Genomic DNA, 12109 nt, shown 5'->3' on the forward strand with positions numbered 1-12109 from the left:
CTCTCTCTCTCTGCCCACAACCTCTCCTGGAGCTCGTCCAGCCAGATGGCCGTGGTTCACCTTCCAGAAGCCCTCTTGCTTGTTGCTCGGGGATGAGTGCATGCGCTGTTTGCATCTCTGACGTCTTTGACGAGCTCACGGCAGCTCGATGGGTTTTTCTCTACTTTGAATAATCTTTTTGGGAAGTGCCTGCAGCTCAGAGTCTCTGTGGTCTGCAGCAACATCAACCTTTCAGCAGATAAAACTGTACTTCTTTCTCCACTTTGCTTGTTTCAACGTTCCTGGCATCATGTTGATGTGATGAGTTATGTTTTATTTAGTCTTTTTGTTAAATGGCGTCAAAGGTGATGCGCAAAGATATTTATGTCTAAAGACATAAAACGGAGCAAATCAGACAATTCTCACCTTTAAGAAGCTGGAAGCTGTGAAGATATTTTGTTTAATAAATGACAATGAATCGATCATCAGAAAAGTTGTTTTTTAATTTGCTTTAATGACAAAATGAAATAAGAATCAGGGATAGAAGATAATATACAAAACAATGATTAAATCCTAAAAACTAAGGCTGTAACATTACTCCAACTTTAAAGCCAGCTTAAAAAGAAAGGTCTTTATTTTAAAACATATGGAGAGAGATAAAGGCATGAAAACTCTTTATGGGAGATTTATAAGAAAAACCTTTTTCTTCTTTGCAAAGACGAATTATTAATAAGAAAAAGATTAAATGTGAGGAGTATTTTTATGTCAGGTCTTTCATCGTAACTGTCTCTCCACCATCTGATATCTAATTACATTGCTGCCTGAGGTTTAGGACTATGAACCTGAATAAGAACCTGGTCTAAGTGTGGAGGGTGTTTCCTGAGGTGAGCGAAGCCGCTCCTCTTTGAAGGCCTTTCTAACAATGACCTCCTGCTGTTTGTTTCCTCCCAGCTGGTCAGGAGGGTCTATAAGGGAATTCCCCTGCAGCTCCGAGGGGAGGTGTGGTGTCTGCTGCTCGATATTCCCAAAATGAAGGAGGAGAAGAAAGACTTCTACGAGGTACGGAGCCGGGATCTCACCACTAAAAACACCCTTTACTGTCCTGCTCTCCCACACGGTTTATAAAATCAGCCTTCATTACAGCACAAGCCTCATAAAGATTCAGATTCAGCTTTATTTGATTTCGCTGAGCTTCAGTTGGGCAAGATGTTGCTTTGGAGGCTTAATTGTGTTTGTGTGAATCTGCACACTGTCAAGAACGGAGACAAACTTTGGATCTCATCAGAAAGTTTAGCTGGTAGGATCAATAACATCGCTGTGTGGAGGTATTGTAATAATCATTAGCTGAGGGCAAAGTCGGGAAACAAAGTGGGAAATATAAACTGTGAAAGAGAATTTTTCTATTGATAACAATCTGTTTAATCTTTTTAATGCCACGACTGACAGATTAATTATCCAATATATGACGAAGAAAATGTTTTTTTATTTCAAAAATGCACTGACAAGAAGATGTTTGAGGACAGTTTAAATAGAAATGTCTCCTCTGTCACTGACCGTTGTTCTTGTTTCTGTGTTTGCTGGTTGTCTGCAGAAACTAAAAGCCAGAGCCAGAGGACTCTCCCCAGACATCCGTCAGATCGACTTGGATGTGAACCGCACCTACAGGGACCACATCATGTTCATGCATCGCTACGATGTCAAGTACGTATCTGCGGAATAGACTTCTGCATTAACAGCAACCTTTACTCCTGTAAAATTAACAAAATATCTGGCCCAGTATTTGAAGTTAAAATATTGTTATTGACAGCATAATGTGTCAATAAAACGTCAAAAATGTACAGTATATTTTATCAAAAAAACATAGTATAGCATGTCGAAAAAAGTCATACTTAACATCCATTGGTTTTACAGGCCATACATGTGATTTAACTGGAAGTTTAAGATGCATATCCAAGTTAAAAGAAATGAACGTCGATCGCGGCTCTAAACTGTGTGTTCCTGGTGTTTGTGTTCTCAGGCAGCAGGCTCTCTTCCACGTCCTCACAGCCTACTCCATCTACAACACGGTGAGTCATTCACACTCGCACGTTGCTGTTCTTTTACTCCCAGCAGCTGTCTGTGTGCCTTTTTCTTTTTGCTGGATTTGCAAGATGTCACCTCAGGTTTTGGATACATTTTCACAAGTAACAGATTAGTCCACAAGGACACACAAGTCATTACAACAAATGTTTCCCACTGAATGCAGAACTCAGTCAGAACTCCACTCGTCTCTATACTGATGGATGTGTGTTTGCAGGAGGTGGGCTACTGCCAGGGCATGAGTCAGATCACAGCTCTGCTGCTGATCTACATGAACGAGGAGGACGCCTTCTGGGCTCTGGTCAAGCTGCTGTCTGGACAGAAGCACGCCATGCACGGTAAAACACATAATCGCACTTAGGCAGCTGGGTTGAGGTTGAGACACAAGTCGTACTCTGACCATGAAGGTGTTTCATTGAATAGAACATGGACTGTGGAGCTCTCACAGCTGCTGCCATCGTGACGTTTGAAAATATTGTGACGGACTGCAAACTTAAATTTTTCGCGGTCACCTTTTAGGGTTTTTTATCCCCGGCTTCCCGAAGCTGATGCGTTTCCAGGAGCATCACGACCGCGTCCTCAGGAAGACGATGCCCAAACTGAAGCAGCACCTGGTGAGACACAAACACTGCTGGAGACATCAATAATGCAGCAACTGCTCATAATACCAGACATCCATCCAGATACCTGCGGATTATGTGACCACGTTGGAACACTTCCTGTGTCTTCAGTAGCAATACTTAACAGCTTCAAGGGTGGTCATGTGATTGTAATGGAGGTACATCAATGCACGGAATAGACTGTGTGTTTGTGCTGCTGCAGGACCAGCAGGAGGTGTTAACCAGCCTCTACACCATGAAGTGGTTCTTCCAGTGCTTCCTGGACAGAGTGAGTACTTTTTTATTTTATTTTTAAAGCAACATTTCTTTGCGTAATCTTCCCAAAGCCACACATGTTTAATGTTAAGGGATTCATTTGCTGGAATAAAAAAATAAAAGCATTTTGTCCATCTGAAATCAGGAAGAAAAACAACTCTATATCTAAGTGTGGTGATATTCTGTATTGATGCTAACAAGTGTACAACAAATACACAGTTTACGCCTGTTTGGTACGTTTTATAAAGATGAGTGTCCTGCTGTTAAAGGCTTTTTAACTTAAATATAACTTTAAACATTTGTTTAGGATTTACATCAGGTAGGGAAGTCAGAAAGTACTGAAAGATGGACGAACACTGTGTTAGTTTTGGTCTTTTTAAGGGATTTGTGGACAATAGACAGTGAGATCTTCTGACCTTTTGTTCCGTCTCCCTCCAGACTCCCTTCACTCTCACCCTCAGGATCTGGGACATCTACATCTTGGAGGGGGAACGAGTGCTGCCCACTATGTCCTACACGATCCTCAAACTGCACAAGAGTAAGACTGTTTATTCTGCACAGAGCTACCAGCTGTTGTCCGCCTCTCAAACACTCACTTACTGACGTATGTGTGTGTGTGTGTGTGTTTGATGGACAGAGCACCTGATGAAGCTGTTGATGGAGGAGCTGGTGGAGTTTCTGCAGGTGACTTTGGCCAAAGATTTCGTCTTCGAGGACGACGTTGTGGTGGAGCAGCTACAGGCGTCCATGACGGAGCTCCGGAGGGCAAAGCTGGAGCTGCCCGCACCAGGTACTGATCCAGCACGAGGTCCTCAGAGAGACCAGGACGCTTTAGAGCTCCGTTAAAGCCACAGAGACGACTTTAAAACCAACATACTGCTTTGTTCTGATCAACCTTCTACTACAGATCTGATCTCAAGTATTATTTATATTTTATGCAGAACTAATAAATATCTCATCATAGATTTTTCAGTATTATATGATTGTAAACTGAGTTTTTGGGGTTTTAGCTGTTCAAAGTCGTCTCCTTTGGTGTTTTTTACCACTTTTTGGGAATTTATAAACGCCGCAATTAGTCTATTAATTAAAGAAAAAATAAGGAATAATTCTAAAATATTTGACAAAAACATGGGAGTTTATTTGACAGCGAAACAAACGGCCGTCTTTCTGTATTGAGGCGTTTACATGAACAGTGTGTGTTTCTAATCTTGCTCTGTCTCCTCATTAATCTTCCTTCTCTCCCTTCTTCTTCACAAACGATGTTAGCCAACAACAACAGGAGTGTGGCCGTGAGTGCGGGCCACATTCCCTCCTACAACAGTAACCGGTGGGCTATCCTGACTGGTCTTAACCCTCTCCATGTCTCTGTCCCATCTGTCCCTCAGTCAGTCCGTCCGTCCTGTCTGTCGCCTGTCTGTCCAGCAGCACTCGGGGGGGGGGGGGGTTATTCCTTCACAAACTCCGTCCTCCAGCTGTGTTTTATCCCACACTTGATATTTTTTACTAAGTTCAGATGCTTTGCTTCAGTCCTGCAGTGGCTGGCTCTCCTACTCTCTTTTCTTTTAACTGCCGTGTTTTAATTCCAAAGCTCTTTGAGATGACGTTGTGTGCCGTCTGGTGGCCAACTAACGGTACTGCACCACACTGGGACGTTTGATAGCTCATCAAAGTATTCTTTTAGGCCAAAATCAACAGCTGATCTGCACATTTACTTCTTAAACCTGGAGCTTATTTCTCTTTAAAGTGTGGTTGTAGGGAGCGAAGCAATGTACTGCTGTGGGCGTATTTTATACACCTAAAAGAACCGTTATTACTATTATAAGAGTATATATTTAGAATAGTTTCAACGCTTTACTTTGCCATCCGACGAGGAACTGAAGCTGTTCTACTACTACCTCCATCAGTTCGTTTGTTTGTTACTGTGTGACTTCGGTCAGAGTTAGTTCGGATTCACCGCTGTTACAAACTACTACATGTATAATACACCGACTATGTAGAAGTACATCAAAGTGCAGACTCATATTTGTAAAGACGGGTTAATTTATTCATCTTTTTCAGCATCCTATGTGTGGACTTCCTGTCTTTTGTAAGATTTACTTAAATACTACACAGAAGGAACCAGAACGTTCCTTTCTTCCAGAGCCGACGTCTATTACAGTCGCTGTCTGTTCGTTTTCCCGCCCGCTGACAAGATAATGAGCCACTTTTCCAACACTGGAGGCTTTTGTTTAAATCTGCTAACACACTCGCTGGTGTGCAGAGGGGGATATTTAGTTGTATCTGAATTAGCTGAACTGTGATGGTTTTGAACGTCACCCGGCTTAGTTTGAGTTAACCACCGCAGTGTAATGTACTCTGTGCAAACAGCTGGATGAATCTGTGATCTTTTCTGTCACCAACCTCTGCAAAAACTGAGTTTGAAGGCTACTAATAGCTAACATTTAGTATCAATAAATCTGTTCTTTCAAAATAAAAGGTACTGCACACTGTCAAACCAACCGTTTCTCATCTTTTATACTGATAGGTACTCTCATACAAAACAATAACTATCTTTTATGACCCTTAAAATCCAATAACATCACTACGGTTTTATTTCCCTCCCTCCTTTTGTTCATAAGCGAGGAAAAGGCCTCGACAGCATCATTTATACTGTGGTGGTAGAACTCCTTAAGGCGAGGTTAGACAGGTTTCATTGTTTTTACACTGAAAGAACTTCCTCTTTACAGCCGTGTGAAATAAAAAAATATACCGATACCTGCTGCAGGCCAACACAGCTTCGTCATAAAGTCAGAAAAACATGGAGGACTAAATAAAACCTGTCAAACGATGCTCGTATACTTCAGAGGACATTCACCTGAACCAGAATGCACCTTCAGTCTAAAATGAAGGGAATTTTAAATGATTATTTTAATTAAATAAGAAAAATACACACTCTGCTTCAGCGATAAATATTTCACCATCAGATTCTTATATTCAGGTTGTAGCGACAGGTTTCAAACATGAATTCTGGCTAAAATTTGTTGTTTATCCGACTTTTCTGCCAAAAAACATGACTGCATATCTCTTAAAAAATCTTAAATGAAATGTAAAATCTTAATGAGCTTTCTGAATTACATCTGCGAGAGTCAGAAGAAAAGTAAACTATCATCCTGCCTCGGTTACATATTAAAAGAATACGTAGAGGACCGGAGAAGGTTTACTTACCGGTTTGTGGACGTGATAATCTCCGGTGAACGAGGACAAGAAACCGGATTAATTTGGTGCGAGAAACGACACTTTTTAACAATTTTGTTTAACTTTTTCCACATGAACTGATCCGGTTGTAATGAGGATAAACTCGTCACGGACAGACATTTAAGTTTCCTTCCTCAATCATCTTTCGACTCTTCTGATCACCCTCACAGCCCCCTCCGTCACTGTGTCTGCTCACTGTATATGTTCCTGTCGACTGTACTCTTTACTTCTTCTTTAACGTGAAGCATTAGTATCAATGTCTTTAACGTGCACTTGGTCCAGGCCGGGTAGTCTAAGTGAAGAAATGTGGCTTTAACGCTTGTTCTCATCAGTCTCGGTACATTTAACGTGGTTCATTAATCAAGAACTATTTCTGTACGACCTTTCTACTGCTGCAGCTAAGTACAGCTTAATGAAATGGAGACAAACTCTTCATTTCAGAGACCAGTCGATTGAATGTCACTTCCTAATTGAGCCCCTCCAGCAGGCGCAGAATTGATATCAAACATTATTTCTGATGTTTTTTTTCTGTCCTTTGCTCTTTGCCTGTGAAGTTCTCCTTTATTTTGTTGTACCTCTCTCTGGCAGTGGTGTTGCATGAATCCATGTCCCTGTCGTGACTCCTCATCTGATGTGAATCAGCGCCACACAGTGTGTCTAAACCATCACCGCTCACTTCTGGTCCCTGATGGTTTTCTCTGATGTGTGTCCCTCTTGTTTTCATCTTTGCAGGTAAAGAAGAAGAGTTTCCCAAGAAGCCTCTGGGGCAGCTTCCTCCCGAGCTGGCCGTGGTGGTGAACCACGTGGCCAACGGTCTGAGCCATGTCGAGCCAGCCGAGCCTCCCGGGGAACCGAGTTCGGGGACCCCCGTACCAGAGCGCCAGCGGGAGAGTCGGCCCCCCAGCCGGTCGCGCCGGGACTCGCTGGAGAAATCGATCCGCCACCACAGGGTTGACAAGAGGGATGTGCGCTCCAGGGGCTCCGGGGAGATCCCCCATGAGCAGAGGAAGCAGTCCGCCTCCACCACACCTGAGAGGAGAGCAACACCACCCTCAGCCCCCACCCCACAGCTCACCAAAGGAGATCGGGTGAAGCCTCAGAGCCACGCCATCGCCAACCATAACACCAATGCGGGCTCCAGCTCTCACAGAGAAATCACCCCCCGGTGGTTCAAACCCTCCGACACCAAGCTGGAAGCGGTGAAGGCGGCGGCCCGCGAGGTCCAGCTGAGCAGAGGGGCGTCGCCGGCTCCTTCCAGTCCGGAAGACGGCGCACCGCCCCACCAGCGCCGGCCGCGCCCCAAGGGCTTCATCCCCGACTCCAACCGCGGCTCCAACGCCTCCCAGTACGACAATGTGCCGGGGCTGCCAGAGCAGAACTTCGAGATCCTGGAGCTCGACAGACCTCCGTCCAGAATGAGGACCCCTCGCAGTGAGACGCCTTTCAGCGTATCGTCCCTCCATCAGGGAAGCCCCAGCCTGGCCGGGAGCGTCGTCTCTGTGGCATCGGGTCCCAGGATTGTCCAACACCCTCTTCCTCCTGCGTTTTCCCACAACAGTCCAGGAGGAGTCCACGCGGGCTACCCCGGCAGCCAGAGCCAGTACAACAGCACTCCCCAGCAGCACTCCCCAGCCAGAACCACCACCGAAGTCCCCATCTTGCATCCCGCCTACAGCGTGAGCCTGGACCACAGAGGAGAGGAAAGACTCTATGCTCCGCCCTCTCGGCTTACCCCGCCCTCCAACGTGGTGTACGGCGAGCGAGCGTACGCCACCACGCAGCGCCAAAACAACCACCACTCCCCAGAGAAGGCGCTCATGAACAACTCCTACGCCACATACCAGCCGCCGCCGCCGAGCTCCAACCGCAACGCCAGGCCTCCCCCGGAGCACTCCACGCCTATCTACCTGCAGCAACTCACCTCCACCGCACAGGCCTACGCCCCGGTGGACTACGGGTTTGAGGGGCGTCAGAGGAGCGAGGCGGTTCCACACTACCTACCGGAAGGTGGGCCTCGGCGGCCTGTGGACGGGCTCCCGTGGGCACCGGAGGACACTCTGCCCCTTCAATCCCCGGGCGGGGTGCCACGCTCGCCCAGCTTCCAGCGAGCCCAAATGTCCCCCGTTCAGGAGTTCGCTTTCCCCCCGAACCCGGACGACCTGCTCCACTACAGGACTCAGTTCCAGAAGCAGCAGCAGCCCGTCGTAAGGCAACAGCTCCCCCAGCTGTTTGGAGGACCACACTACAGGCACGCACAGGAGGCGTTCGCCATGCAGGAGTCCATGCTGCTGTGATTGGACGATAAGAGAAACGGCGAGACACTGTAAAATAAACCGAGGTGTAGTCACTGACACTGTGGTAAAGATGAGCTTTGTTAGGGGCCTGCTTGTGTTCTTTATGTGTGAAGTACTGACCTTCTGACTGTCCCGCTGCAGGACGCACCAGCCTCCGAAGTTTTTACCGATCACTTTAAAAAAACTGACTGAAGATTTTATTTTATTTTTGGATGTAAATCATTAACGAGCGCTGACAGTATATATCTTCTAGAGTCTGATATGTACAGTGGATTCTTGTTGTTAAACACGCTGAGTTGTTATCAGCAGCGAGGGAACGTTCTCCTGAAAAAAAGTCCGATTTAATTTTCCATCTTTATTTTTGTATATGTTACGTTGGAGATCGGTTCACTCTAAACGCTCGTGAATGTTATCTTTCAGAGAGGAAGCAGTAACACTATGTCCAATGATAGAGTATTGATCTCCATTGTGCAGCGCCGCCACAGTAGAACAAGCAGGGTTTATTTTTTTTATCTTTACAGTTTCGGTGAGTTTATTCCCGATTAACTGATTCATCTCTCGTACACGCGTGAAGTTGGATATTTAAATGCGTTTCAGGCCAGTTTTTGGTTAAATTCCGACCCTGATTAGAGACTAAAGGCAGAGAGCGCTAATGTGTGAGGGCTATTAATATATATATATATTTTTTTGGTGGCTTTAAGCCATCTGATCCACTATGTAATAGGTAACATGTTTGTTTTTTTAAATTGCTGTACTGTAGTTACATCTTGAGCACACGCAGCCAGAGATGGATGTGAACTAGTTTCAGTATAAGTTTGCTTTTCTTCATTACGTCTTATTATTCTCAACACTGGCATACAGAGTCATCTGGCACACACACACACACACACACACACACACACACACACTACAGTTCAACATTTAACCACATTCCCTCATTATTATTGTTCTGCATCCTCTGGTTTTGAAGCAGTTGTCAAACCGTATTGTTCATTACATTCCCTAAGTTATCTTTGTTAAACGACTAACTGCAGGCCTGATACTCTGATACTTTGCTTAATAAAATGAGGTGGAGGAAAGCGAATCTGTGGCTCCGTCTTTGAGGTTTGTGTTTCTGCCGCTTACAATGAAACTCTGCCCCCGAGTGGGGACACGAGGGTATATGTTTAAAAGAAGAGATGTGTTTTTAGACGAGTTAAGATGCAATTCATGCAGAATCTTGGATACGTTTAGTAAATATTCCTGTAGACCTTCAAACCTGCATATTAATCCTATTAAATCTGTATTTTGTTTGTATTCTGTAATAATTTACACATTCAGATACCAGAAGAACAGTAATTACATAGTGCAATTCTATAGAAATAGCGTATCTTTAGGCTACTTGAAAGGATGCTAGTCCTGCTACAATCAGGGTCAATCCAATACACAGGGTCAATCCAACTTAAAGACATAATGTTGTTATTGGGTAAATTAGATGAGCAAACTCTGGAGAACACGGAGGATGTTCGTTGTCGGTCTTTTGGGGAAACTATTTGCATAAATGAGAAGATAAATATTAGAGGAAAGCTCTCAATAGCTCTCTAGAATAATTCGTTGATTGGAACGCAATTGAAACAAAGCTTCTGGTAAATAACTGTACTCAGATTTTTCGTTATTTTTGGTAAAAATAATATATTTTAATCAACAGAAAATTGATTTGCATCAGTTTATCATTTATGTCAAAAAGAAAAGAAGTAAGCACCACAGCAGCTCACCTAGTCGAGCACGCACACCTCGTGGGTTTTGGTCATTGTCGCCGGTTCGATTCCGGCCCCGGGCCCTTTGCTGCGTGTCACCCTAAACGATACAGTCTATTCAATTTAAATGATCTTTTTGTTGAACTAACTTTGTGCTGTTTGAATCCATTCACAAAGCTGATGTTTGACTTCCTTTATTTAGAGAAGAAGTCAAAGAAGTAAATACAAAAGTTAACGAATCAGATTCTAATCACAGTGAAACTACTACAGAGTATTCTAACTACTGTTTGACAAAACTGAAGAGTTTAGTCATTATCGTCCTGCTCGCCAAGGGGTGCGTTTGTTTTGTGTGTGGTCTTTGTGTCCCTTCAGTATCAGGTCCACGTACGCTCCCGTCACCAGACTCTCCTTTGAGACGCCCAGCTTCTCCATCAGACCCTCGGCCACCTTCAACAAAACAGATCAAATCAAACTGTTTGTGCCGGTAAAAAGACACACAAAAGTTAAGTTTACCAACACGCGTGTACTTTTAAATGTTAATGTAACGTTGGTAGAATTTTGACGTTTACACAGACGGACAGACCGACCTGCTGTCCGTCTTCAACAGTCTGCTCCGGACGCATCACCACCTAAACAAACAAACACGTACAACGTCACTCAAAAAGAGATGGCTGATTAAATCAGGACGAGTCGGAGGGTCACTCTTCTCTACTGAACATTCTCATAAAAAGGTGTAATATTTCCCAACATTATGTTTATTTCTATTTTATGGTTATTATGGGTTCATCAGAACCCTATTTTATGATTAGGAAATACTTCTTTAATCAGAATTTCCTCATAATTGCGCAACACAAAACCAGTTTTCATTACTTCGAGTTGGCAAGTAACAATTATGATAAAACAGTATAATAAAAATGACTTGATTTATGTAATGTGCTGAATGTATAATACACATTAAAAACTGTGTGTGTGTGTTGACCTCCAGCTCCATGTAGTTTCCAAGTCCCTCCACGTCGTCCAGGTGAACTCTGGTCTGACCGATCAGAAACAGCCGCCGCTCCTTCCGCACCTCACCTCTAACCCCGAGGGCTTCTGACAGCATGGTCTACACACACACACACACACACACACACACACACACACACACACACACACTTAATAAACGGCAGTGTGTGGCTGCAGAAGAAACACACTCGGGTTGTTCGGTGTTTTACCCGGAGTCTCGGCGGGTCGCTGGTTGGACTGATTGAGTAACAGGACAGTTTGGGTCCATCGGTGTCAGGACGCTCGTAGAAGATCAGCTGACCCGACTCGTTCTAACAAAAACAACCAGTGAGTCAGTTTTACACCACGGTACAGGATGTGGTGTATTCAGGCAATATTACTTTTGTCTTGTTTTTTAAAATCTATTACTATTTTGTATTGCTGATGTAACTGTGCTTTCTATTTTTTCATGTTTATTTATTCATTTGTTTTTTTTAAGCTATATTAATTTTCTAATTAATTAGTATCCAATGCAATCTTTATTTAATATCTTACTTAAATCTCTTTATTTTTTTAATTATTCTTTTATTTTATCATTTTATTTTAAAATATTACTTTTTAAAATGCTGATATTTTTATTAAATTTTATTTATTTAATTTATTATTTGTTTAAATTTTTTATATTATATATTATTTTTTTAATTCTATTATATATATATATATATATATATATTATAAAATATAAATATTATTATATAAAATATTATATTTTGTTAATAATAATTATAATATTAATTAATTTAAGTTTGTAAGTCTTCTCATTTTATTTATTTTCAGTTATATTTCTAGTCAAAGTGTCTGGGTATTTTTTTTTTTCTCACACACACACACACACACACACACACACACACACACACACACACACACA

The 12109-nt window shown here is 43.2% G+C and overlaps 1 protein-coding gene across 3 annotated transcripts in view; it reads left to right on the forward strand.

Moving 5' to 3' along the window:
• The window catches only part of usp6nl (USP6 N-terminal like), a 54616-nt gene extending 45071 nt beyond the window's left edge, over positions 1–9545 (forward strand). For all 3 annotated transcript variants that reach the window (XM_031858880.1, XM_031858878.1, XM_031858879.1), the window contains exons 6-14: positions 931–1038; positions 1571–1680; positions 1997–2045; positions 2276–2396; positions 2578–2672; positions 2881–2946; positions 3372–3471; positions 3571–3723; positions 6900–9545. In XM_031858880.1, the coding sequence (XP_031714740.1) occupies positions 931–1038; positions 1571–1680; positions 1997–2045; positions 2276–2396; positions 2578–2672; positions 2881–2946; positions 3372–3471; positions 3571–3723; positions 6900–8461 (2364 nt within the window). In that variant the 3' untranslated portion in view covers positions 8462–9545. The remainder of the gene's footprint in view (positions 1–930; positions 1039–1570; positions 1681–1996; positions 2046–2275; positions 2397–2577; positions 2673–2880; positions 2947–3371; positions 3472–3570; positions 3724–6899) is intronic.
• The last annotated feature ends 2564 nt before the right edge of the window (positions 9546–12109 follow it).

This window comes from Anarrhichthys ocellatus, unplaced genomic scaffold, assembly GCF_004355925.1.
Source record: "Anarrhichthys ocellatus isolate YVR2014 unplaced genomic scaffold, GSC_Weel_1.0 scaffold21, whole genome shotgun sequence".
NCBI classification, from domain to species: domain Eukaryota; kingdom Metazoa; phylum Chordata; class Actinopteri; order Perciformes; family Anarhichadidae; genus Anarrhichthys; species Anarrhichthys ocellatus.